At 37.9% G+C, this 26786-nt stretch overlaps 1 protein-coding gene across 1 annotated transcript in view; it reads right to left on the bottom strand.

Annotated features, from left to right (window-relative positions):
• The window catches only part of CNBD1 (cyclic nucleotide binding domain containing 1), a 405676-nt gene extending 379151 nt beyond the window's left edge, over positions 1-26525 (bottom strand). Inside the window, exons 1-2 of the mRNA XM_018058081.1 lie at positions 26438-26525; positions 3734-3806 (exon numbers count right to left, since the gene is read on the bottom strand). Of these exons, the coding sequence (XP_017913570.1) occupies positions 3734-3806; positions 26438-26525 (161 nt within the window). The remainder of the gene's footprint in view (positions 1-3733; positions 3807-26437) is intronic.

Genomic DNA, 26786 nt, shown 5'->3' with positions numbered 1-26786 from the left:
GCCCACCTAAATGACATATTGAAAAGCAGAGACATTACTTTACCAACAAATATCCATCTAATCAAGGCTATGGTTTTTCCAGTGGTCATGTATGGATGTGAGAGTTGGACTGTGAAGAAGGCTGAGTGCTGAAGAATTGATGCTTTTGAACTGTGGTGTTGGAGAAGACTGTTGAGATTCCCTTGGACCGCAGGGAGATCCAACCTGTCCATTCTAAAGGAGATCAGACCTGGGTGTTCTTTGGAAGGAATGATGCTAAAGCAGCCACCTCATGCGAAGAGCTGACTCATTGGGAAAGACTCTGTTGCTGGGAGGGATTGGGGGCAGGAGGAGAAGGGGACAACAGAGGCTGATATGGCTGGATGGCATCACCGACTCGATGGACATGAGTGTGAGTGAACTCTGGGAGTTGATGATGCACAGGGAGGCTTGGCCTGCTGAGATTCATGGGGTCACAAAGAGTCAGACACAACTGAGCAACTGCACTGAACTGAACTGAACATGACAGCTGTCACATTACAGTCTCACAAAATTATTCCAAATGAAGTAAAAAAGAGCAAGCACTACTAGAGTCATCTGACAGAAAAAACAAATCTACCCCTTGGCCAACCTAAGATATATATGCATATGTATGGTATAACATTATATAGATGTTATAATATCAAACAAAGAGCTGAGCTTCCCTAGTGGCTCAGTGGTAAAGAATCTGCCTGCCAATGCAGGAGAGAAAAGCTTGAACCCTGATCCAGGAGGATCCCACATGCTGCAGAGCAACTAAGCCATGCACCATGACTTTTGAGCTTGCGTTCTGAAGCCTGGGAGTCACAGCTACTGAATGAAGCCCATGCAACCTGGAGTGCATGTCTGAAACAAGAGGAGCCACTGCAATGAGAAGCCTCTATACCCTTCCACTGCAACCAGAAAAGAGTAGACTCCAAAAACTATGATCTTTCATAGTTTACATGTATAAAAATATTTAATCCTTGGGGTCAGTTAATTCTCAGCCTTTCTGTTTATATTAAAGGGAAAAAGTATATTTCATTGGTCATTTTAAACATATAATACATATGAAATAAATATGAAAGAGCAAGTTTTCCTTAAATCTCTCTGAAAGACTTAAGTAATTTCTATGCACCCATTTTGGATAAATCGCCTTAAAGAAGTCTCATGAGGGAAAAGAAACCTGAATGCCAAGTCTTCATTAATTTGTTCTAGTTTATTTTCTCATTTTAAATACCCATTTCCATATCTAATTTTGTGAAGGTGACTGCAGCCATGAAATTAAAAGACACTTATTCCTTGGAAGGAAAGCTATGACAAAACTAGACAGTGTATTAAGAAGCAGACATCACATTGCTGACAAAGGTCTGCAGTCAAAGCTATGATTTTCCCAGTAGTCACAAGCAGATGTGAGAGTTAAGCCATAAAGAAAGCTGAACACCAAAGAATTGATGCTTTCAAACTATGGTGTTGGAGAAGACCCTTGAGAGTCCCTCCCTTGGATTGCAAGGAGATCAAAACAGTCAATCTTAAAGGAACTCAACCCTGAATACTCACTGGAAGGGCTGCTGCGAAAGCTGAAGCTCCAATACTTTGGCCACCTGATGGGAAGAGCCACCTCACTGGAAAGACCCTGATGCTGGGAAGGACTGAGGCAAAAGGAGAAGAGGGTGGCAGAAGGATGAAATACTTAGACAGCATCACCAAATCAGTGGACATGAATTTGAGCAAAGACCAGGAGATACTGGAGGACAGAGGAGCCCACGTGCTGTAGTCCATGGGGTCACAGAGAGTCAGACACAACTTAGTGAGTGAACAGCAACAGCAAAATGTTTTCTAAAAGAATGAGCCAAAACCTAGACATAGTCCCCCTAAAATGTGCCCCTTTCCAGGCCCGTGGTGTTTACAAAAGGAAAACATCCAAGAAATTCAGGGGAGCTAGTGTGAAAGAGAGGGGCTTCCCTGATGGCTCAGAGGTCAAGAATCTGCAGGAGAGGCAAGTTCAGTCCCTAGGTTGGCAAGATCGCCTGGAGGAGGGAATGACAACCCGCTCCAGTATCGTTGGCTGGAACATCCTTTGGTCAGAGGAGCCTAGTGGGCTACAGTACAAAAGGCTGCAAAGAGACATGACTAAGTGAGCACACACAGACAGTGTCTAAAAGAAGGCACAGAAAACAGGGGACTACATAGAGGGGAGGAAGGCAGGACCGCCAGACTGCACCCGGACCCGGTGACTGTCTGATGAGGCAACACTGCCTGCAAGGGTTCTCAAGCCAGGAAGATGAAGGCTGGCAAAGTTTTTGTAGAATGGATTCTTTGGCAGACCCAGATCTACATGATTTAATCTCTCTTATTATGGTGTCTCAAGGGTAAGGAGGTAGAATCTAGAAATAAATTTTAAAATAAAATATCTGGCCTAGAAAGCAAAAGGAAAATAAGGGTAAAGGAAGCGTTCTGCTCCAAAAGCCTCACATAAAATCTTTCATGTGGAAAAAATAAAAGGGCTAAGGGGAGCCGCACATAAATTCAACAGTCAAAAGCCTGGGTGAGCTTTTTTAAACAATAATAAAAATACTTATATAGCTCTTACCATGTACCAGATACTCTTTACATATACATTAGCTCATTTAATCATCCTAATAATTCTTTGAAATGGATAAGACTGTTACCCCATTTTACTAAAGAGAAAACTGAGGTAAAAAGAAATTATGTAACCAGTCCAAGGCCACACAGCTGGGAAGTGGCTGAGCCAGGATTAAAACCAGCCGACTTGCCTGACTCCAGAGTAAGTTTATTTAATTCTTTACCCTATGGCAAAACATGCCATGTGTACAAAAGGGACAGGAAGGCATAGTAAAAAATGTAAGCTTTGGAAAAATTTAAAAAAAAAAAAAAAGCATAGCCTCCTCTCTTTCTCCAAGAAAGGAGGAGTAGAGAGATGTAAGATGCAAATAATTTATAAAAAATTATGTGATAATTTGTAAATAATTATGTAAATACTTTACATCAGTGAAGAGGTAAATAATTTGTAAATAACTTGTAAATAATTATGTAATAATTTGTAGATAATTATGTAAATAATTTGCATCAATGAAGATGTAAATAATTTGAAGTGGTTAAGAGGAGATGTAAATAATCTGAAGTGATTAAGCAGATATGACTTAAGATGAGGCAAGGGCCTCTCCCAGTAAAGAAAAGTAGGAGGATAGATAGACGCTGATGGATAGGAAAGAAACTAGCTAGTTTTATAATTTCAAAAATCCAACTTGGGAAAAGGAGTTGACAAGAAAATAGATTTTTAAAAAATTGTATCTTCAAGTATCACATATCTTAGGTATCCTGAGCTTTAAACCAATATTTTTTTAGTTCTTTCTGTTGAATATATTTCAACTAGGCATCTCCTAGGCACGGCTAAAGTGCCTATTTCACTCAGGATTTGTGTTGTCGACCATTTGAAGCTTTTTTCTCTTATGACTACTTTTTGAGTACTAGAAAGGGTCCAGCTAGGGATGAGTTATGCGTGCTTCACACTAAATTGTTTCCTTAAAATATGACATATATAGTCTGCCCCTTCAGTCTGGAGAAATAACCTCCAGGTTTTCAGATATTTTTATCTGTGTGGTAAATCAGATACCTCTGAGAGTCAGCAATGGTTTATTACTCTACTTTATCCATGGAACAAACATATTCATATTCATTTGAGTGACAGGAAAAGAAAGGCATGATAACCTACCTGTGTTGTTTTCCTCTCATGTGGCATAATGCATTCAACTCACCATAATCAATGTTCTTAGATTTTTGCAAGTCTGCAAAAGTAAAAAAAAATCAATTAAAAATGTAAGTTTCTGCAACCTTATTAACCAAATTTGCAAACAGAGTTTAATTGCAACCATTCATCATAGTAAAGTTATTCAGTGACTATGAAAATGAGGTATTACCAGACTTTATTTGATACACAAGCAGAACTGCATAGGGTGATTAAAAAGAGGAAAGAATTTCATGTTTTTCATGTATGTCAGATTTAGTCTGGCATATTTTATGTGTTTAATTCCAGTAAATGGAATGTTTATATCATATCACTTCTCTGGAAGCAAGCCTTTCAGAATCTTTATCCTATGCCTTTCAAACGTGAAGTGGTTCCAGAACTCCAGACCTGAAACTTCAGAGAAGAGCTTTCCTCTCCCTCTTTACCATCCTGTCTATCTCTGAAATATTAGTCATTTTTGCTCATTCCTATGCAGGGCCCCACCATTGGCGAGCTCCTCATCAGGGCTCTACAGATCATCTTCCAGGATCTGCATTCAGTTTGCATATTCCTTCTAAAGTTCAAGTGTAAGCAAATCCCACACACTCCCTTACAAGCAGAAAGATAGTAATCATAGCCAAGAAGCAAACTAATTGTCATTCCCCTTCAGTGCCAGGAAGAACTGACGTCTTTCAGAGGAGATGAAAAGGAAGATAGAATATTGATGACAACCGTTATTACAAAGATGGGCACTCTCATAACAGGTCCTCTCCACGTCCCAGGAGAATGCATGCTGTTGGAAATGTTGTGGAATGGAAAGCAGTAGTAAATACTGAGGCGCACATCACTCCTTCCCTTAGTGAACAGGTACTGAGAAAATCAGTGGCCTAATGCATTTCTAACCCTTTGTCAAAATGTATTCATTGATTACATTTCAATAAACGTATCTGCTTTAATGCCAGATTACAGAATCATAAATTTCAAAAATGTTTTAAGCCTTTTGTGACCTAAAAATGAATCAACAACAGATAAACACTTTCTAAATGCAAAACTGAGATTAGTAAAATTTAAACAAAAAACTGGCTGCTACCTACCACATAAATCATCACCATTTAATAAACCTGAAAATTCTAATTGTATATTTTAGGTATCTTCTTACTTAAATTACTCAGTTAAAACTTAAGGAAAAATTAACTAATTGCATTTTAGCATTATATGGAATGATTATTTTAAATGAATCAAGTGACAAATTATATCAAAATACTTTTAGTATAGTAATATTTCTATTATAGGATATTATATACAATTTTATAGTAGATTTATATACATGAGTTAAAAAAAGACTTAACACGAAGTATTGATTTAGTCCATCTTCCTAACTGAGTTTAAGAACAGGGTCAGAAATAGCCCTGGGGACTGGTGTGGACATAAAAGGTGGATGGTGCCATAGAGATTTGGGAAAAGGACAAGGTTTGAGAAATTCTGACTTTGAAAGGGGCTTTGAAAAAGTAAATATATTCATCTTTCAGGTAAAGCAAAAATATAAAATCCATAGGACAGGTATTATCAGACTATGAATTGCCAGTAAAGAATAGAAAAATTGAAAGTTCACCTTGCCTGAGGAAAGCTGTAGCATCTGAAGGTCCAAGTTTGCACAGGGCTTGGCACAGCCAAGTGAACTCAAAAATTTAGACTAGGCTAGATAGTACTCGCAGCCTAGAACGATACTTTACAATTCACCAAAAATGTCTCCACTGATCCTCATTTCCAAGAGGTTTTGGTCACAAAGGTTTCACATAAAAACCACTGAGCAATATACTGGTGTTTTAGTCACTAAGTCATGTCCACCTGTTGTGATACCAGGGACCGTAGCCTGCCAGGCTCCTCTGTCCATGGGATTCTCCAGGCAAGAGTACTGGAGTGGATTGCTATTTCCTTCTCCAGGGGATCTTCCCGGCCCAGGAATCCAACCCCTGTCTCCTGCATTGCAGGCAGATTCTTTACTGACTGAACTATGAGGGAAGCCTCATTTCCAAGAGGTATTTATTTGTCACAAAGGTTTTACATAAAGGCCACTAAACAATATTTTAGATCTTGTCTTTCCTGCAGTTTCATTAAAAAGGAAAAAAGCAAAAGACTTTACCATGAATTATAAAGGTGAGCATTTCTGGTGATGAAATTTAATAGAAGGATAAGGCTTAGACAGTATAAAGAGGACTAAGCTTATATTATTTTCCAGTCTTTTTTCTCTTCATAAATATGTCTTATCTGAGCTTTAAGCAAAAGTAGAAGAGGCTTAACCCTATATTGGGGATAAAAATCAAGGATTTTGAGAAGAGTAAGTTTGAAAAGAGATTAGTGGCTGATATAAATGAATGGTTATAAAGAATTTTAAACTTGAAATTCATGGTGAAATTAAAAACAATTATCTTTATCTATATCTTTACTGTGGCGAAGGAAATGGCAACCCACTCCAGTATTCTTGCCTGGAAAATTCCATGTACAGAGGAGCCTGGTGGGCTGGGCTACAGTCCCTGGGGTTGCAGAGTCAGATACAACTTAGCAACTGAGCATATCTTTAATTATATAAAAAGTTCACTGTATATTATTAAATTGAAAAACTAAACTTGCTCCATCTTGTCCGACTCTTTGCTCTCCCATGGACTGTAGCCCACCAGGCTCCTCTGTCCATGGAATTCTCCAGGCAACAATACTAGAGTGGGTAGCCATTCCCTTCTTCAGGGCATCTTCCTGACCCAGGGATTGAACCCATGTCTCCTGCATTGCCGGCAGATTCTTTACCATCTGAGCCACCAGGGAAGCCAATATCATCTTTAATATGGCCCATACATATGGCCCATATATATATATATACACACATTATATATGTGTGTGTGTGTGTGTGTGTGTGTGTGTGTGTGTATGGCCCATTATATGTTATTGAAATAAAAGAAAAATCCAGTGTTTTATCTGAGTGACACATTGATGATCTCTTACATGTCTTAATATTACTTCAGGGGTAGATATATATTTTCATATTTGTGCAGTACGGTGAATTGTTTGTGATGGGTGTTATAAAGATATGTTAAAACATAAAGATACATTTTGTGAGTAATAAGACTAAATTCAACATTATGTTAACCATGAATTTCCAGATGTTCAAACCAGTTTTAGAAGGCAGAGGAACCAGAGATCAAATTGCCAACATCTGCTGTATCATCAAAAAAGCAAGAGAGTTCCAGAAAACATCTACTTCTGGTTTATTGACTATGCCAAAGCCTTTGACTGTGTGGATCACAATAAATACTGTGGAAAATTCTTAAGGAGAGGGGAATTCCAGACCACCCGACCTGCCTCTTGAGAAATCTGTGTGCAGGTCAGGAAGCAACAGTTAGAACTGGACATGGAACAACAGACTGGTTCCGAATAGGGAAAGAAGTAGGTCAAGGCTGTATATTGTCACCTTGCTTATTTAACTTACATGCAGAGTACATCATGAGAAACGCTGGGCTGGATGAAGCACATGCTGGGAGAAATATCAATAACTTCAGATATGAAGATGACACCACCCTTATGGCAGAAAGTGAAGAATTAAAAAGCCTCTTGAAGAAAGTGAAAGAGGAGAGTGAAAAAGTGGATTCAGAAAACGAAGATCATGGCATCTGGTCCCATCACTTCATGGGAAATAGACGGGGAAAGAAACAGTGGCAGACTCTATTTTTCTGGGTTCCAAAATCACTGCAGATGGTGATTGCAACCATGAAATTAAAAGACGCTTATTCCTTGGAAGAAAAGTTGTGACCAACCTAGACAGCATATTAAAAAGCAGACATATTACTTTGCCAACAAAGGTCTATGTAGTCAAGGCTATGGTTTTTCCAGTAGTCATGTATGGATGTGAGAGTTGGACCCTCAAGAAGGCTGAGTACCAAGAATTGCTGCTTTTGAACTGTGGTGTTGGAGAAGACTCTTGAGAGTCCCTTGGACTGCAAGGAGATCCAACCAGTTCATCCTAAAGGAAATCAGTCCTGAATATTCTTTGGAAGGACTGATGTTGAAGCTGAAACTCCAATACTTTGACCATCTGATGCAAAGAACTGACTCATTTGAAAAGACCTTGATGATAGGAAAGATTGAAGGTGGGAGAAGAAGGGGACGATAGAAGATGAGATGGTTGGATGGCACCACTGACTCAATGGACATGAGTTTGGGTAAACTTCGGGAGTTGGTGATGGACAGGGAGGCCTGGCATGCTGCAGTCCATGGGCTTGCAAAGAATCACGACTAAGCAACTGAATAGAACTGAACTGAAGACTAAATTATTTTTCTCCAACAAGCTTTCCCTTAAAAATATAACAGATAAATATCCTTTGCATAAAGCAAAGAGGAAGTGGTAGAATAAGTGAAGCCTTAACAATATTGTAAACGTATAACCACTATTTACTATGAGACTAGACTCATCTGAGTGGCTTATAGGGCAAGATAAAGGAGATGGGCAGTGGAGCCAAAGAGAAAATGTGAGAATACGATGCGAAAATGTCAGAGTACGCATGCATGCCAAGTCACTTCAGTCGCATCTGACTCTGCAACTCTGTGGGCCATAGCCTGCCAGGCTCCTCTGTCAGTCAGATTCTCCAGGCAAGAATACTGGAATGGGTGGCCATCGGCTTCTCCAGGGGATCTTCCCAACCCACAGATCAAACCTGTGTTGCACATATCTTCTGCCTTGGCAAGCGTGTTCTTTACCAGTAGCAACACCTGGGAAGCCTACGAAACAGACTGCTTCAAAGTAATTACCTGTACCGTACTCTAATGATGAATCCAGTGATAAGTAGAAATTTGCTTGATACAGTATTCAGAGTACAAATGGTTAAGTACCAGTAGTAACAGAAACATTATCAATAAACTTTTAGTAAGAATAGCAAGTCTCATACTAACACGTAGGAGTGAATTCTAGCATAGCAACGTACAGAACAAGGAGTAGGGTAGGAGAAAGGAAAATTTCCATCAGAGGCTACAAGTGTAACTAATTCTCTGTATGTGCTTGGATAGTTGATCTAGTTCTAAGTTTCTATTAATAAATAAGCCTAAATTTCTGTAATAATAGATGATAAATGCAGGAGGAGAAGGGGACGACAAAGGATGAGATGGTTGGATGGCATCACCGACTCAATGGACATGAGTTTGGGTGAACTCCAGGAGTTGGTGATGGACAGGGAGGCTTGACGTGCTGCGGTGCATGGGGTCGCAAAGAGTCAGCCAGGACTGAGAGGCTGAACTGGACTGAACTGAACTGAAACATACCTATTCAGAGTGTTAACAGCCTGGGCAGGCAGGTCAGAGGCCCCCAAGTGACAGGAGGAAATAAACTGCAAGTGGCGGATTTTTTTTTTCCTTCTCTACGCAAAATTAAAGGAGGTTTCTTTTTTCTGTGTTGCCATGGTGACACCTGGTTCCACCTGAACTTAACTTCATCACAAACCCTGAGCTAACCAATGCAGTTTTTCTCATGGAAATGTCTTTCTTAGGGTATGTTGATGGACTATGCATTTGCTTGGAAATCTGCCTTTCTTCAAGGCTCATGTCCATTGTTTTATGGCCCGGGATGACTTACCCTGTGCCATTGCTTTCTCAAAATGCCTGTTGTGGGAGAGGGGCCTGGTGCAACTCTCTCCGTTTTGAGATGTTTCCTTTCTCTAATTAGCAGCTTGCTAATAGGTATATAACTCCTTGCTAAAAACTAGCAAAGGAGCACTCTTTCTGTCTCCTTCTGATGTCTATGTCAGAAGTTTTCACTATCTCTTTTATACTTTAATAAAACTTTGCTACATGAAAAGCTCTAAGTGATCAAGCCTCAGATTGAATTCGTTTCCTCTGGAGGCCATGAATCTGGGCATTGTTCGTGGCTCATAGCAGCAACCTTTCACTATGTCAATGGTTAATATTGTGTTTATTCTTCTCTCTTCGACTTTGCTGTTTTCTAAAATCCCAAAGTTAATTCTTCTTCCAATAACATTCAATAAACATAGGCACTTGAAAATTTTCAATTAAATAAACCATCAAAAGGCAAAGAAATAGTGCCCAATGAAGGGCTTCTAAAAATAAAAGTTGACATACCAACATGGACAATTATACAAGCAGGCCTTGTTGTTCCTACCCCTTGTCTGAACAGTTAAGACCTTAAAATAAACACGTATTAACTGAAGAGGGGAAAATGAGGAGAATGTTATACAACAAATTATTTACACAGCTTCTGTTTATATCTTGATGAATGCAATCATCTACATCTTTATGGCCTCAACTCACATTCACTTTTCCACTCACTAAAATTTATCTTTCACCTTCATTATTTGTTAAAAATTGTATTTATTAAAAATTATAGGAAATCCCGTAGTTTCTAGCCCAGTAACTTCTTTTCAGTCTTCATCTTACTAACCCATTTGACATTTGAAGTCTGGTGAAGTTTTTGCCTGTGAGACCTCTGTGACAACATGCCTTCCTAGCTTGCCTCTTCCTTATCAGGCTGCCCTACAAGCTGGAATCAAGATTGCAGGGAGAAATATCAATAACCTCAGATATGCAGATGACACCACCCTTATGGCAGAAAGTGAAGAGGAACTAAAAGCCTCTTGATGAAAGTGAAAGAGGAGAGTGAAAAAGTTGGCTTAAAGCTCAACATTCAGAAAACGAAAATCATGGCATCTGGTCCCATCACTTCATGTTTGGAAATAGATGGGGAAACAGTGGAAACAGTGTCAGACTTTATTTTTGGGGGCTCCAAAATCATTGCAGATGGTGATTGCAGCCATGAAATTAAAAGATGCTTACTCCTTGGAAGAAAAGTTATGACCAACCTAGACAGCATATTGAAAAGCAGAGACATTACTTTGCCAACAAAGGTCCATCTAGTCAAGGCTATGGTTTTTCCAGAGGTCCATGTATGGATGTGAGAGTTGGACTGTGAAGAAGGCTGAGCACCGAAGAATTGATGCTTTTGAACTGTGGTGTTGGAGAAGATTCTTGAGAGTCACTTGGACTGCAAGGAGATCCAACCAGTCCATTCTGAAGGAGATCAGTCCTGGGTGTTTTTTGGAAGGAATGATGCTAAAGCTGAAACTCTAGTACTTTGGCCACCTCATGCGAAGAGCTGACTCACTGGAAAAGACTCTGATGCTGGGAGGGGTTGGGGGCAGGAGGAGAAGGGGACGACAGAGGATGAGATGGCTGGATGGCATCACGGACTTGATGGACGTGATTCTGAGTGAACTCTGGGAGTTGGTGATGGACAGGGAGGCCTGGCGTGCTGCAATTCATGGGGTCGCAAAGAGTCGGACATGACTGAGCGACTGAACTGGACTGAACTAACTCGCATCTTCCTCCTCTGAGCATACTGTCCACCAATCCATTCTCAGGGTCCCTGTCTTCTCTTCTCAGTTTAGACCCTCTCCTTGCATGACCTTCTCAGCACTCACATCCCCATTGTCACACATATGCTTCAGATCCTCACACCAAACTCTTAGCCCAGAATTCTAACCTTCACTCTGCTGATATTCACGTGAATGTCATCCAGGAAAATCAAACTCAAGATAGCAAAGACTTCAGTGGTAATTCCTCTCATACTTCTTTCCCCCAAAAGCCTGATCCTCTTCCTGAATCCTCCACCTGGGTTAAGAAAATCCTGTTATTCTCCGTAACTCTATCGCCAACCTTGGGATCCTATTCTTTTGTGTCCCTTTCAGGCCCAATGTGTTATGAACCCCATCAATTCTGCCTCTTTTGAAATGCACTCTAAAGTATCTTTCAAACACGTCTTCTCCAATCCTAATGGTGTAGCCGCCAAATAGGGCCGCTGTGAAGAAGCACCACTCCCATGCAGGCCACACGTCAGGATCGTGTTTGAGACCCTCTTAGCGTCGCATCTGTCTTATTGCAATAATCTCTCTAGTCTCCCTGATTCCAGTCTCTTCTGTTCCAACCCATCCTTCATGCTAGTATCACAGTACTTTCTAAAATTCCGATGGTAGGGACTTCCCTGGCAGTCAATGGTTAAGACTCCCCATTTCCACTGGGTATGGGTTTGATCCCTGGTGGGGGAACTAAGATCCCATATGCCACACAGTGCGACCACAAAAAAGAGAAGAAAAGAAAATCCCAGTGGTGGTCACATAACTTTGCATGGAATACAATGCCTTTTTAAATCATAAATTAACCTCATTGAACTTCATTAAACACCACCACCATGTTCATCTCCCTTGCTCCCCATGTTTCAATAACACATTTTCTACACATTTTCTATGTACTCCATGAACATATTTAGTCCTTTCATTATGATATTCTCTTTGGTTCTTTCCCAACTTAAAAAAAAAAAAAAAAAAAACTTTAGATCCACCCCAAAAGTTAACTTGTCTGTGACATTTAAACTCCTCATCACTAAAAAAAAAAGCAGTTTTACTAAACCTGAAAATAATTGTAGTGGAGCAAGCATCATCCTTTGTTATGATTTTTTCAATCGTATTTAATGTTTATTTCAATTTATCACTGTCCCCTAAAGGTAGGATCCATTCTTTACTCATATATGAAACTCTAGAACTTGCCGCAATGCTTGAATTTAAATAAATATTGTTTGTTAAATTATAATGGAAAATTAGAACATTGTTCTATATGTCAGACAAAGGTCAGTGGTATGCAAGGAAAATAAAGAAAACCAATGAAGGCAGGAATAGCTGATGAATATAAAGTTTTAAAAGAATATGGCAAAGAATACCCACCAAAAGCTAATAGATGAACAAATGAAACAACTCTGCCACTTGTAGGATATTGTACATGAATCATTTTACCTTCTTTTCTACATGAGACTGAAGATCATGGAAATGTCATTTTTGGCATTAAAAAGCTATTCACCACGACAAAGAGCTCACTAAGTAAAAAAGTGTACAAAGGAGGAAATATTTCGAACTTCATTAAACTGAGGATTAAGCACATTGCCTTACTACGAAATTTGAAGAATATCAGCCAAATGATGTGATGTCAATGAACCTTAAAAAAGCAAGCATATGCATACTTCTCTTGTTTGAGAAAAGAAGCAGCATTCTCCAGGGGAAGACTGTACGGTCCTGGAGGATACAATCGATGAACTTTTACCTGGAATGGCAGGTTCTCGAGACTGGACACTCTCAAGAACCCTAAGCCCATGATATATATGAAATGTAGGGCCGAACAAGGATTCCACCTGTACTTATACTCTTTTTAAGAGTCAGGTTGTTGTAATGATAAAGTAGAGGGCAAATGTTAGATGACAATCACAGAAGCAGCTGATCTCAGTCATTAAAGAGAAATAGAGAAATCTCTACCAAGAAAGCTTGGCAGAATTATAACTGTTGAATTATGACAGCACTAATTAGAGACATACAATTTAGGGAAGAGTACAGAACAGAGGTGATGAGAAAGTGCTCACAGTTAACATACAAGAAAATTCCACCAGTCTGCTACCCTCGTTCATTCATTTTTCTTGCAAGTAATCCACCTTCAAAAAAATAACCATCATTCAATAATACTGATACCTAGGCATAACATACTCTAAAAGAAATTGTGAAAAACACTTAACTTATCAAATGAAAAATAATATGCATTAGAAGATGTAATAAGCAGGAAATGGGAAGAAAGTCCCACCACACACACACACACACACACACAAATCCTTGATGGAAGAAAAATGACCTATAAGGCATTAAATACAAATAAAACTATAGAAATAAATTACAAACGAACAGGTTATATTCAGGAAAGGAAAGAAAAAATAATTATAACAAAATCCACATTAGAAATAGCAAAACTGTCAATAGAGTATTAAGAAAATATGGTCCCAGAAGATAGAAGTTAACATCAATAGAGAGAAAAAAAAAGATGAAAGTGATAAATGAAGACAGGAGACACTACATGTGAAAACTACTCCTGAAGAAGGAAATAGTAACATTGGTAGGGTAGGGGTGGTGGGGAGGGGGGAATGCTCGAATATATAATGCAAGAACATTTTTCTCATACAAAGACTTGAATCTGAAGAACTAAATACCATGACCCAGAACGGGTCACAAAGAGACTAGACATTTTAGATGCACTAGGTTACCAGCTAAACGTTGCTGTTTCAAAGGTAAACGATTATTTTAGCACCCAGCCAAAAGAGGAAGCTCTTTTGCCTCTCCTATAAGAGGCAAAACTCAGTTTGGCCTTAGTCTTCTCTGCAGCAAAGTCCTGGCAAACAGTAAGACAAATTTTTCCCTGACAAACAGTAAGACAATTTTTTCTTAAAGATAAATATAAAGGTATTTTATAAATATATATAATAAATATATAAGGTATGTATAAATAAATAAAAATAAATGTAACAAAAACTTCAAAGAATATAATGTACCATGAGCTCTCTGAAAAATACAATTTGATAGACATATGACTAAGCCTTAAACGGCATGGACTGTGCTAATAAAGGGCTCCCCAGGTGGCACAGGTGGTAAAGAACCTGCCTGCCAGTACAGGAGCAGTAAGAGTTGTGAGTTCGATTCCTGGGTGGGGAAGATCCCCTGGAGGAGGGCACAGCAACCCACTCCAGCATTCTTGCCTGGGGAATCCCATGGACAGAGGAGCCTGGTGGGCTACCATCCATAGGGTCGCAAAGAGTCACAACTGAACCAACTTAGCACACATTCTAACAAAGGTTAAGTAAATCCTTAAACCTTCATGCAAATTTTAGATTCTCCATAGATTCTAGTGGAGACAGTGTAAATAATAATGAGTAGCAAATTGGAAGTTTCTTCAGAGAAGCAAAAGTATAAAATACATTTGTATAAATTTCCTCACACAACAGATAGTAGTTCAGACTAAAGAACATTTAAAACTAATGGATGAGTACTAATAATATTTGAAGGTATGAATTTAGCCAAAGACTTAGACATCAATATTTATTAGACATTAACAATCAAATTAGGATATGGAGAAAGTTTTCTCATTTTGTACTAGACTGTCAATATCCATTGTCTAGAGTTAATGAGTCAAGCAATATAGGTTTAGCTATGGGGCCTTACTATTAAATGTTTTCCAAATTAAATGGCATTAAAATATATAAATAAAAAATCACAGCTTTTGTATTAACAAATTAGCTATACCTCAATTTTAAAAATTGTTTAAAAAAAAGCAAATTGGAAAGAAAAACTCAGGAGACAAAATAACTTCCACAGTAAGTTCTTTTCCTTTTAACCCAAAAATTAAGTGGAAATTGAATCACTGAGGATATAATTATTTTATATAGTTAATGAGATATATAATCATATATCAAATATATTCCTTAAATCAAAGAGCATATCAAAACTGAAATTATAAAATATCAAGAAAGTAAAAATAGTGAATGCTTTCATGAACCAATGGGATGTAATTAGTCTTTCTTTGGGGACAATACACTCCCCTAAATATATATATTACAACAAAGGAAAAAGAATTAAGCATTCTACTCAAGAAGTTAGAAAAAGAAAATTAAAATAATAAGAGAAATGGAAGAGAGAAAATGGGAAAGTTGAAATTAATGAACTTATAAAACAGGAAAAACTGTTGAAAAGTAAGCAAATTCAAGAGGTTGTTCCCTGAAGGGAAAAAACAAATAACTGACTTATCTAAACAAGGAAAAAAAAGTCATAAGTACTCAATGTCGGAAAGATAACTGGGGTGTAATTAACTTGAAATATCATAAAGATAATGTATTTTTACAACTACATGCAAAATAATTAAAATTCTGATTTAAAAATGAGTGAGTTTTCAGGAAAATGTGTATTTCCTAAATTGACCCTAGAAGGGAGAGAAAACCCAAATAAATAATTTGCCTTGAAAGAAGTAGAAAGTAATCTCACAGTTCAGTTTCTCTCTCTCTCTCACACACACACACACACACACACACACGCACAGACAAATGTATCAAAGCAAGGTGTTATCGTGGTGAATTCTATCAAATTTTTATAGAAGTAACTCTAATGTTAGTTAAATGTTTCAAACCACAGAAAAAAAACCCTTCCAAATTTCTTTGATGAAGCAAGTAAAGCAACGATGGTGTGAAAATGAAAAACAGACGCTGATCTCGTATATAAATAAAGATGAATACGTTTATTAAGTCCAGAAGCATATTAACATAATCATACCCACAAAAATGTAAGATTACCATAGTAATTTGAAGAAATTTCAAGTTACAACAATATAATTTGCCACAAGTGAACATTTTAAAAATTATAACTTCAACAGATGCAGAAGTCATCAATAAAATTCAACACTGTTTTTTAATAATTTAAGTTGAAAAAAGGTTCTTAACTTGATGAATATATCAAACCAAAAGACAGCATCATATTTAATGTTGAAACGCTAAAAGCAACAGCATAAATTGAGGAACAGAATACAAACATTCACTAGTGCAACACATGTCTGCAAGTACCAAGAAACATGATTTGATAAAAGAAATATGCAAGTTATAAAAATTCGGGAAGAAGAGACAAAAAAGATCACTTAACAGAGATCACCATAACAAATATAACACTAATAATGGAAAGGTTTGAAAAACTGTAAGAAATACTAAAATAAAACACAGAGACAAGAAGTAAACAAATGTTAGAAAAATGACGCCAATTTGAGGGTGGGGTGATTTGAGAGACTAGCACTGAAATATATGTATGTTACCATATGTAAAATCAATGGCGAGATGCAAGTTCGATGCATGAACCGGGTCACCCAAAGCTGGTGTACTGGGACAACCCTGTATAGGATGGGGAGGGAGGTGGTGGGGGGGTCAGGTTGCGGGGAACACATGTACATCTGTGGCTGATTCATGTTGACGTACAGCAAAACCAACACGATATTGTAATTATCTTCCAATTAAAATAAATAAACTTTTTAAAAAGAGAAAAATGGTGCCAATAGACTTAGTCAATGCAAGGCTGCCACAAACTCATTTTGTAAAACATGCAATATCTACAACACATAGTAAAACAAGGTATGCCTGTTTAAAAAAAGAATGAAAAAAGAAGACAAAATTATTTGATAATATTGTAATTATCTAAATAGAAAACAGAACTTCATAGACGGAAATTCCCTTTGGGTATCAATTTAAGTGGCTAATTATGAGACTAACTAGATATTCAACAGCTTTTACCTTCCCCTGAACCAATGAGTCCCAAAACTGCTGAGAGAGTAGAGAAAGGTAGGCGTCAGTTCCAGCTGTAGGTGTGGGGTGATGATAGGGTGTCCCAAGGCACAATACCAGGGTGGTGGGCACCCACATGTGGGGTGGACCCGGGAAGAGTATTAGAGGCCGAGAGGGGTAAGGACCACAAAAGTGGGAAATGGGAAGGGTCAGGATGTGCCAGGGTTGAGTGTAGGACCCTCAGTGGGGATGAGGGGAGGGGCAGTGGTATGAAAAACGGGCCACATACAGGGGAACTGGTCAAAGGCGTTTGGATTATAGGAGCACGGTTTCATACTTGAGAGAAGAGACTTACAAATATAGAAGGAGAAGACCAAAATGACTATAGAGTTGCAAAACTAAGTTGCAATAGAAATAAATTGGTATGCAAGCAAAATAGAAACAGAAATATTGGCTTTTTATTAGAAGTAAATTGATATGCAAGCAAAAATAACTGTAAAATCGAATTCCTTAAATCTGTCCACTGAGAGGGGCTGGGAGCAGTAACCCTCTAACATCAACAAACACCCAGAGTACTTTGATCTTGATTTTTAAATCCAAGTCTGCATTAAAATGAACTAGAGTTCTTTGGGGAAATGGCTGGTCTGTGGGCTCAAGTAGGAAAAAGTACAAGATGAACCTGAAAAAAATCATATTGCTCTAGGAATTAAAGAAATGCTTAACAACCTTGAGAGCATTCCCAGTGGCCAGACTGAATAATTAAACAATTTAGGCATCAAAACATATAATGATAGTAATTCATCAAAACACTTTGAGTTGACTGTTGCTGTTATTGTTTAGTCAGTAAATCATGTCCCACTCTTTTGTGACACCACGGACTATAGCCCGCCAGGCTCCTCCATCCATGGGATTCTCCAGGCCACCAGGGAAGCCCTTTTGAATAAATGAGGAAATCATAATTTTACAATGATTAATTGATTAAATATTTGAGAAGCAATAGAATATTTATATACTTTCAAAATACTTTTTGGCAAAATACTTATTAATTACAGAAAAGGAAAGAGTAAATTTACAGCGAAGTTCCCTGTGTATACTGAAATCAACTGATTAAAGTAAAATTATGCGCCACCTGGTAAGACGGAAGGAGAACACAGAATCACTTCTGTGACATTCCTGCCAAAGATATCTGACTTGAATCTAATCATAAGGAAATATCAGACAAATCAAACTGAATCATAACCTACTAATAATGGTTTGTAATCTCCCAGCATCAAGGTCATGAAATGCAGGGAAAATTTAGAAACCATTCCTGACTAAAGGAGATCAAAGAGAAGAGACAATGAAATGCAATGTGAGATTTTAAATTGAATCTTTTACTTACAGAAGATTATAAGAACAATTGGCTAAATTTGAATGTGGTCCAAAGATTAGATTACAGTAATTTATCTGTGTTAAGTTCCTGGTTGTGATGAATGTACTGTGATTACATAATAAGAGAATGTCCTTGTTTTTCAGAAATACATAATAAAATATTTAAGGATGATAGAGTGTCAAATGGCTCTGGAAAAGTATATTTCTTTATGTTGAATTTACAGCATTTCCGTACAGTTGTGGCTTCAATTTTTTATTTTATCTTTTAATTCAATAGCTTCTTTGTATGACTTTTGTAGTTAGAAAACATAATGAGGAAAAGATTTTTATAATAAAAAGGAAAAAATTAAATGCCCAGGAATAAGCTTTATTGAATGTCATAAATGGACACCTGCATAACTTGGAAGTAGAAAGGTTGAATAAAGATACCAGTTCCTAAGTAGAAAAACTCAATACCATAAAAATGTCTGTTCTCCTTAAGTTAATTTTAAATTTAGCACATTTTTTCCAGATAAAATACCAAAATGTTTATTTGTTGAAGAAGCCCAGATAGTTCTAAAGTTCACAAAGGAAAATAAAAATGGAAGAATAGCCAGAAAAAATGTCTTTAAAAAAAGAGCAATCAGTAAAGATTAATCTTACCAGGTATTGAAATATAAGGTTTCAAAATTATAACAGTTCAACATGAATGCAAAGTAGATGAGAGAAAACAAGCGATTAGTGTCAACAGTAATAATATACTACAAATATAGATCCAGAATAGATGTAAAATTTTAGTATTTAATAAAAGCTGACATTTTAGATTAGTAATAAGAATTACTCAACAAATGGTGTTAGAACAGTTGGTTGGTCACTTGGAAAAATATTGTGTTGTAGCCTTACATCACTATTCTAAAGTAAATGTATTCAAAATGATTTTTAGATGCACCAAATATTTATTTAACAAGTTTAACACTGAAAAATAAAACTATACAAACACTAAGAGAACGCATGGAGGAAATATGTTTAAATCTTGATATGAAAAATGACATTCTAAGCAAGAATCAATAACAGAGGACAAAGCTACACAAACATCCTAAAATCTTTGTCAGACACAAAAATCATAAAGACAAAAGAAAAATACAAACTGAGAAAAATGCTTGTAAAGCTCAAGCTGAAAGGCTCGTTTCTTTTATAAACAAAGAGTTGTTTTAAGTAAAAGGGAAAACAAACCTCAGTGAATGGGCAAGGGACATAAACAGCTACTCACATAAATACAAATTGCCAAAAATATATGAAAAGATTCTAAACCTCGCTATTTAAGAAAAATAAACTTAAAGAGCAGTTAAAATTGTTTCCAATTAATTTATTGACAAACATTTGTTTTATAATACATAACATCAGTAGAAATGCTGTAAAATAGAAGTTTACATTCATTGATGGTAGGACTAGAAATTAGTAGAGCCTCTTTAGAAGACAGTATCAGTAATCAAAATTTAAAATGCACACATCCTTTGGCCTTGCAGTTCTACTGAAGCACTTGCTTACCAACTGTAAAAGGTACATGCAAGGTGTTTATTTGATTTTAACAGCAAAACTTGCTAGAAACAAATTCCCACCCTATTAGTTAGAATCCAGTAGCCAAGGAACAGAAGCCATACCAGTATTTAAATGGAAAAAAATAATACAAAGGACTGTTAGGGATTAAAGAGATGAAAAGACAAAAAAAGGAACATCACATACCACGCAGAAAGCATCTACCACCAATATTTCTGCTGATGAAGGTTTAATTACTAAAACTTAGAAACTGGATCAATGGCCCTACAAAGCTGAAACATGGCCCTCTGGGGACAGGGCCTAAGCAGCTGGCAGTGGATTTTTGAAGGGAGGTGATGGGGCTATTCCTGAGAATGTCGGGAAAACTGCAAACGGAATTAATTGCTGCTGCTGGAACAGCCAGCCACTGCCTCGGTGAAAAACACATTTCTGGTGAGATATTAACAAGGAGAAACAAACCAAAAAGAGAAATCAGAAGAATAAACACTTTCCTTAACTCTTCCTGCCTTCCAATCCCCCTCTAACACTGCTCTTGACAGAGCCTGATAGGAGGCCACATTTCTTCCTGGGAAAAACTGGTTTGCAGAGTCCCAGCCCCAGTTTCATAAAGCAGAATATAAAAGGGTGGATTAGAAGATGAGACGCGCTAACTTAAACATCCTTTAGTAGCATTTTCTTGTATTCAAACACATATAAACACGAATATGCTTGGAAAACTCCGAGAAAAAATATTTATATGATACTTCTGAGGATAAGATCAGGAGTATGGGTTGGGAGGAAGAGTCACTCAACTTTTGATAGTCTCGTGATTCTGTGTGTGTGCTCAGTTATGTCTGACGCTCTGCAACCCCATGGACTGTATGTAGCCTGCCAGGCTCCTCTGCCCGTAGGATTTTCTAGGCAAGAATACTGGCATGGGTTGCTATTTCCTACTCCAGGGGATCTTCCTCCCTCAGGGATAGAATCTTAGGCCTCTTAGGTCTCCTGCATTAGCAGGCAGGTACCATTAGCATGACCTGGCCTTGTGTCTGATGCACGTACTATTTATGTAATGATTTGTAAAAGAAAATTCACCAAAATTCCCACAAATTGAGATTTATTCATTCTTCTGTCAATTTACTAAACACTTGAATGTTAAGCATTAGACAAACAAATGTTTCTCAGTATCAGGGTCTTTTCAAATGAGTCAGTTCTTCACGTCAGGTGGCCAAAGCATTGGAGTTTCAGCTTCAACATCAGTTCTTCCAATGAATATTCAGGACTGATTTCCTTTAGGATGAACTGGTTGGATCTCCTTGCAGTCCAAAGGATTCTCAAGAGTCTTCTCCAACACCACAGTTCAAAAGCATCAATTCATCAGCGCTCAGCTTTCTTTAGGTCCAACTCTCACATCCATACATGACTACTGGAAAAAACATAGCTTTGACTAGACGGAAATTTTTGGCAAAGTAATGTCTCTGCTTTTTAATATGTTGTCTTAAGTTGGTCATAGCTTTTCTTCCAAGCAGCAAGCGTCTTTTAATTTCATGGCTGCAGTCACCATCTGCAGTGATTTTGGAGCCCAAAAAAATAAAGTCTGTCTCTGTTTCCATTGTTTCCCCATTTATTTGGGGAAACATGGCTTTTATTTGCCATGAAGCAATGGAACAAGATACCATGATCCTTGTTTTTTGAATGTTGAGTTTTAAGCCAGCTTTTTCACTCTCCTCTTTCACTTTCAAGAGGCTCTTTAGCTCTTCTTCATATGAGGCTTTTAAGTCAGTGCTACTTTGTACCTGCCCTTGGTGACTCTCATTACCTTGATCCTCGGGGCCAAAGAGGACTCTGTGGGCTGCTGCCTTGGCAGCTGTGAGAACTGCTTCCGCTAAAGGGAAGCACCTGATTCTGCCCTTCTGGAAGGTTGTGATTCTACCCTACAGCCTTCTGAGCACAATTGCCAAATAGGGTCACATGAATGTTTGTTCCTAGAAACCTCTCTCATCCTCCTGAGAAGTGTTGCAGGTAGGTTTAAAGAACATCAATCAATAATTTTAGCTTCACTTTACCCTTTATCAAGTGTAAAGTTTATGACATGAGAGACAGACTTAAGCCCAATCATGAAATGTTTAAATGCCAGATTGAGGGAAATGAATTGTGGTCTAATTTTTGGAGGAGAGTAGGGCCCTGATAATTTTTGAGCAGAGAGTTACTATGATCTAATTTTAAATCATCATATCACCAAGAAGATGTGGTCCACAATGTATGTTGGGAGGAAGGTGACAGAGGATGCCGATGGCTGGAGGGGCGACACCAGAGGACTAAAGCAGGAGCTACTGCAGAGACGACGGCCGGGAGCAGAGCAGAAAATAGCCTGAGACTGGGGGTGACCCAGAGTGACCTCTACAGAGACCTGACCTGTGATGAGCTGCAATTTACTTCAAGGTCTCCTGCCTGAACACCGCAGTCACGATTAAGCTCAAGTTTAAGTTGCCATGCAGGAGACCTGGGTTCAATCCCTGGTCCAGAGGATCCCATGGAGAAGGGAAAGGCCATTCACTCATGTGTTCCTGCCTGGAGAATTCCATGGACCCAGGAACCTGGTGGGCTACAGTCCATAGGGTCGCAAAGAATCAGACACGACTGAGTGACTACCACGTTCATTTTTTTTCACTTAAATTGAGGTAACTTCATTTCTAAAGGCCATTCGAGATTTTCTAACAGAAAGTACAAGCGCATTGAAGACCAAAGTAAAAACTCTACCTTTTCAATAAAATATTCATCCTTTCTCCTTTGGGACTTAAAGAAAAATTTCAGTGACTTTTAAACTGAAACAAAGTAGAGAAAACAACTTTCCAATATTTCTTTTCCTAAACTATCTGATGTTATGTTCCATTAGGACGATGATTGATTACACTCACACAGAGACACACACAGTAACTCAACCCCTCTTTTTCCATCTTTTATCCCTTCTTGGAATACCCATTCTCATCTGTTTCAGCTCTGTTTTTCAGCTTTGCTTTCTTTACACATTACAAAGTCTGCTTCTCTGCAAATGAGTCCCAACCCCTCTTTTCTTATTTGGACTCCTAGGATTTGAATAGTGTAGAACTTTAAAATGAAGTAATATCCCCCCTCACAGATAAATATACATTCTGAGGGTCTTTTCATCTTTTGCTATGAGAGAAATAACAACTCTCAAAATACAGGAAACGCCGTTGAAGAGTTAGTAACGATGACCCCATTTTTTTCATATGCCCTTAAAATGAAAAAGAGCAAAGGAAAGCATTTATTTAGGAGTAGTATCTTGTTCCTAAATTCCTTCAAGTGTCTCTGATCTTATCTTGAGTGCTTTTTTTCCTTCTGCATCCCCATATGTTGGAACACGCAAAATGTACCCACTGATATCTTGTGAACCTGAAAGCCATTTGTTACTGGGAAAGCAAACAAACAAACCCTTTTGTTAAAGCACAGAAATTATCAGATAAACCAACACAAAATGCAAAGCACACTTTTGAACTTGTCCTTTCTCAGAAGGATAAACCTAATAAGTATAAATAAAATGAAGGTATAACTTATTAACCCAAACAAAGGTAGCTAATTGGACCATACTAATTACAGGTGTGAAATGGTTTCCTCCAGCCAAATGCTAAAGGAGAGCTCACTGTCTCCTTAAAAAAAAAAAAAAAATTAAAACATTTTTCTTCCTTTTGTCTCTTCAGAAAATCAACTGTTAATAATAACGGATCTAATGTGTCCCTAGATTGGATGCTGTTTCACATAGGTGGTAAACTACTGCAGGTTTAGCTAACTTGCAAGATTTTTTTAATAAAAAGGAAAAAGTGGTATGATATTTTTGTTTTCGAAAACAATCATCTCTTTCCTGGGTTATGAAGAATCCAGAGATACAAGTCAAAGAGAGTGTAAAAGGCTTGAAAGTTTCCAAGAAAATATTTGTAAGTGACTCAAGAAGCTTAACTACTGGAGTGTTTGTGGGTTTGAATTTCAGAGCCAAGGAGATAGCAGTGGGGCAGGGTAGGGGGGTGTTTAAAGATGTGTGATATATTCTCTTCCTTAAATCAACAGTGTCGAGGTAGATAGCAAAATTCAAACAAATGCATCACCATCATTTAAGTGGTAAACTGTGTAAGGGATTTCAGGGTAGTGGGCAAGGAGGAAGCCAAAGTGTGGCTGACTTTGTTGCTGGTTTATGAGTAGAGGAAATTCATAACAAGGATGATACTGTGAATAATCTCTACCACTTGATACCTGCGTGAACATTAGCATGACACCTAAGCCTCCCTGTCCCTAACTGTAAAATATAGCATGTGTTGGTTTTGTGTTACCATTGTAACAAATTACCACCAATCTACTGGCTTAAAGCAACACAACTTTGTTATCTTACAGTTCTCTAAGTCAGAAGTCTGAAACAGGTCTCACGAAGCTAAAATCATATTGTCAGGAGGACTGCATTCCTTCCACAAACTCTGGAGAAGAATCCATTGCTTTTCCAGCTTATAGGGGCCACCTGAATTCCTTGCGTTACCTACTCCTTCTATCTTCAAAGTCGGCAACAGCCAAGCCAGCCTTTCTCTTCCTGTATCTGCCACACAGGCTTCCCTCTTCCACTTATAAGGACCCTTCAGATTATAATGGGCCCACCAGATATTCCAGAACACTGTCTCGTCTCAAAGTCAGCGGATTAACAGCCTCAATTTCATCTGTAACCTTAAGTCCACGTGCCAAGTAACACAGCATATTCATAGTTCAAGGGATTAGGACATGGACATCTCTGTGGTAAGCAAGCCATTATTCTGCTTACCACAGAGCTCATGGGTTCCTGTAGAAAATAAATGAAATAACAGCATAACAAAATATTTACACACTGCCTATAGAAAGCCCTCAATAAATGTTATCCACATGTGAAATTTATAGAGAAGGTAGACGTGACTCACTAAACATGACATAGCTAACCTGATCCTAAGTAAACAGAATATAGATAATGCCCAGACTTTCTTTAAGGTCCCTATCTGCACCTTCCTATTTATGTCACATTTTGAGTAACTCCTGTTTATATCTCCTTTATAATTCAGGTTCAGTCATATTTGGGTTGAAAGCATCCTCACACACACTTTCATGAGATCATTGTTTCAGCAGAGTTTAATAGGGTAAATTGCTGACTTGTTAGAGTTAGCACAAAGACACAGCTACTAAGCAAGCCAGACACGTATCTAAAGAGAAGTCACACACAGAACATGAAGCAGGAAACTCTAAAGGGACAATCGGGAGCTCCGTGCCTTTCCATTATGTTCTATTCAGTTCTGAGATCTAAATTGCTGCTGATTTTTCATCTTTTAATCACTTCACACAAGTTAAGTGTCCTTGGGAGACACTACAGAGGGTAGCACATATCTCATCCCATTGATTCTAAATTAATTTGATCTTTTAACTCCCAGCTACTGTAGTTCCTAGGCTGCTAAAAAAGAAACCATCTTAGAGTAACTTTTTTCTGTAGAGACTGCCGCTTTTTGACAAAATTACATTTGACATTTATTTTCACTGACATTGAAATATGATTTTGACTACATACAAGAATTTTTGCACAATAATAATAAAAACATATAGAAGTAACTTATATAAGAGTAAATTTGATTTAACATAAGGACTTCATTTAATACTGTTCAAGGCTTAAGTAGAGCCTTTCAAATGGTATCAAGTGCTGTCTGTGGCAACTTTTTGCTGGTGACTATGTTCATTAATTTAAAATATATATATATACATAAAAGTTAATTCTCAGAGGAAGGTAAAAAAACAGATGGGTTAGCTTTTTCAAATCAATGCTAGAAATTTGCCCAGTCAATATTAAAATAATAAGGTAAATGCATTATTGAACTTGAAAAGGTCACAATTACTGCTGGTATCTAAAAATTTTCTTAAATCTCAGCTATCACTGGGACTATTACATATTATTAGTCAGTGTATTGGTGATCAACTAATAGATCTATGAATTTGATGACTATGAAGAGAGGTCTTGAGAAAAATATTCTGGTTTATTCTGACTCTATAAAATAAGAAAGCACTGTAAATTATATAAACTTCAAAATGTTTAACTCAAAACGTATAGTTCCTTTAATATTGTAAACCAAAGACTACAAAATTAAAATAAAATGGGAATACATTTCAGAGCAAGAAAAATGGGAATTATGTCTTTTTTCCCTTGAAAATTTTAAATAGGAATTCTCCTAGTAAAAATTATGCATGAATTAACTCTCAAAGGTCAGGCTGTAAGCCTAACTCTCGGCAGGCACCTGGAGACCCGTCAGAAGCAAGGGACTTGTTCACAGGTGAGACAAGCGACCTCTGTAAGCCTTCGTTTTTTTTTCATTTTTAAACTATTTGTTATCTGAAGCTCTGAGAGCTCATAAAAATGCTCATTTTACTAAGTAAAGCACTGGAAGCCTAGAGAACGAAAATGTTATCAGAAGGACACAGCAGAATCAGCACACCTGTGTTCTTTCCAGTCCAGTATGCTGTCAGTAAGGCTCCCAGGGTGCCTACCAACCCTGAAAAGCCCCATTTGTTTTCTCTGGGGTCAGTACCACCGGAAAAAATGGTAGACCCTACAGGTTTTCCCCACTCACTTGGAATACTGCGAAGTGGAGGAGGCGGCACATTGCTTACGGCTATCATATGGGATAAAATGGCTGCCGGAAGAGAAGACATAGGCATCGTGATGGCTCAAAGGCAGCTGACCAGAGGCTTCTTAGGAGGCAAATGACTTCTCCTCTCCTTGAGGCATCACAAAGCGGAACGCTTAAGGAATGCCCTGATAGGTAAAGTAACATGGAATCTTCAAGTTCACAGTTCTATGTGTGTATACGTATTCTAAGAGTGAAACCTAGACCAGGAGGAGAGAGAGTTTAGTGCAGTGGAACTTATGAAGGAGGCTTTGTGAGCTACAGTGAGCAGTAAGGACTGAAGAGGGAAGTA

This window comes from Capra hircus, chromosome 14 (genome assembly GCF_001704415.2).
Source record: "Capra hircus breed San Clemente chromosome 14, ASM170441v1, whole genome shotgun sequence".
Lineage (NCBI taxonomy): Eukaryota > Metazoa > Chordata > Mammalia > Artiodactyla > Bovidae > Capra > Capra hircus.
This window is presented reverse-complemented; position numbering and strand designations above follow the sequence as displayed.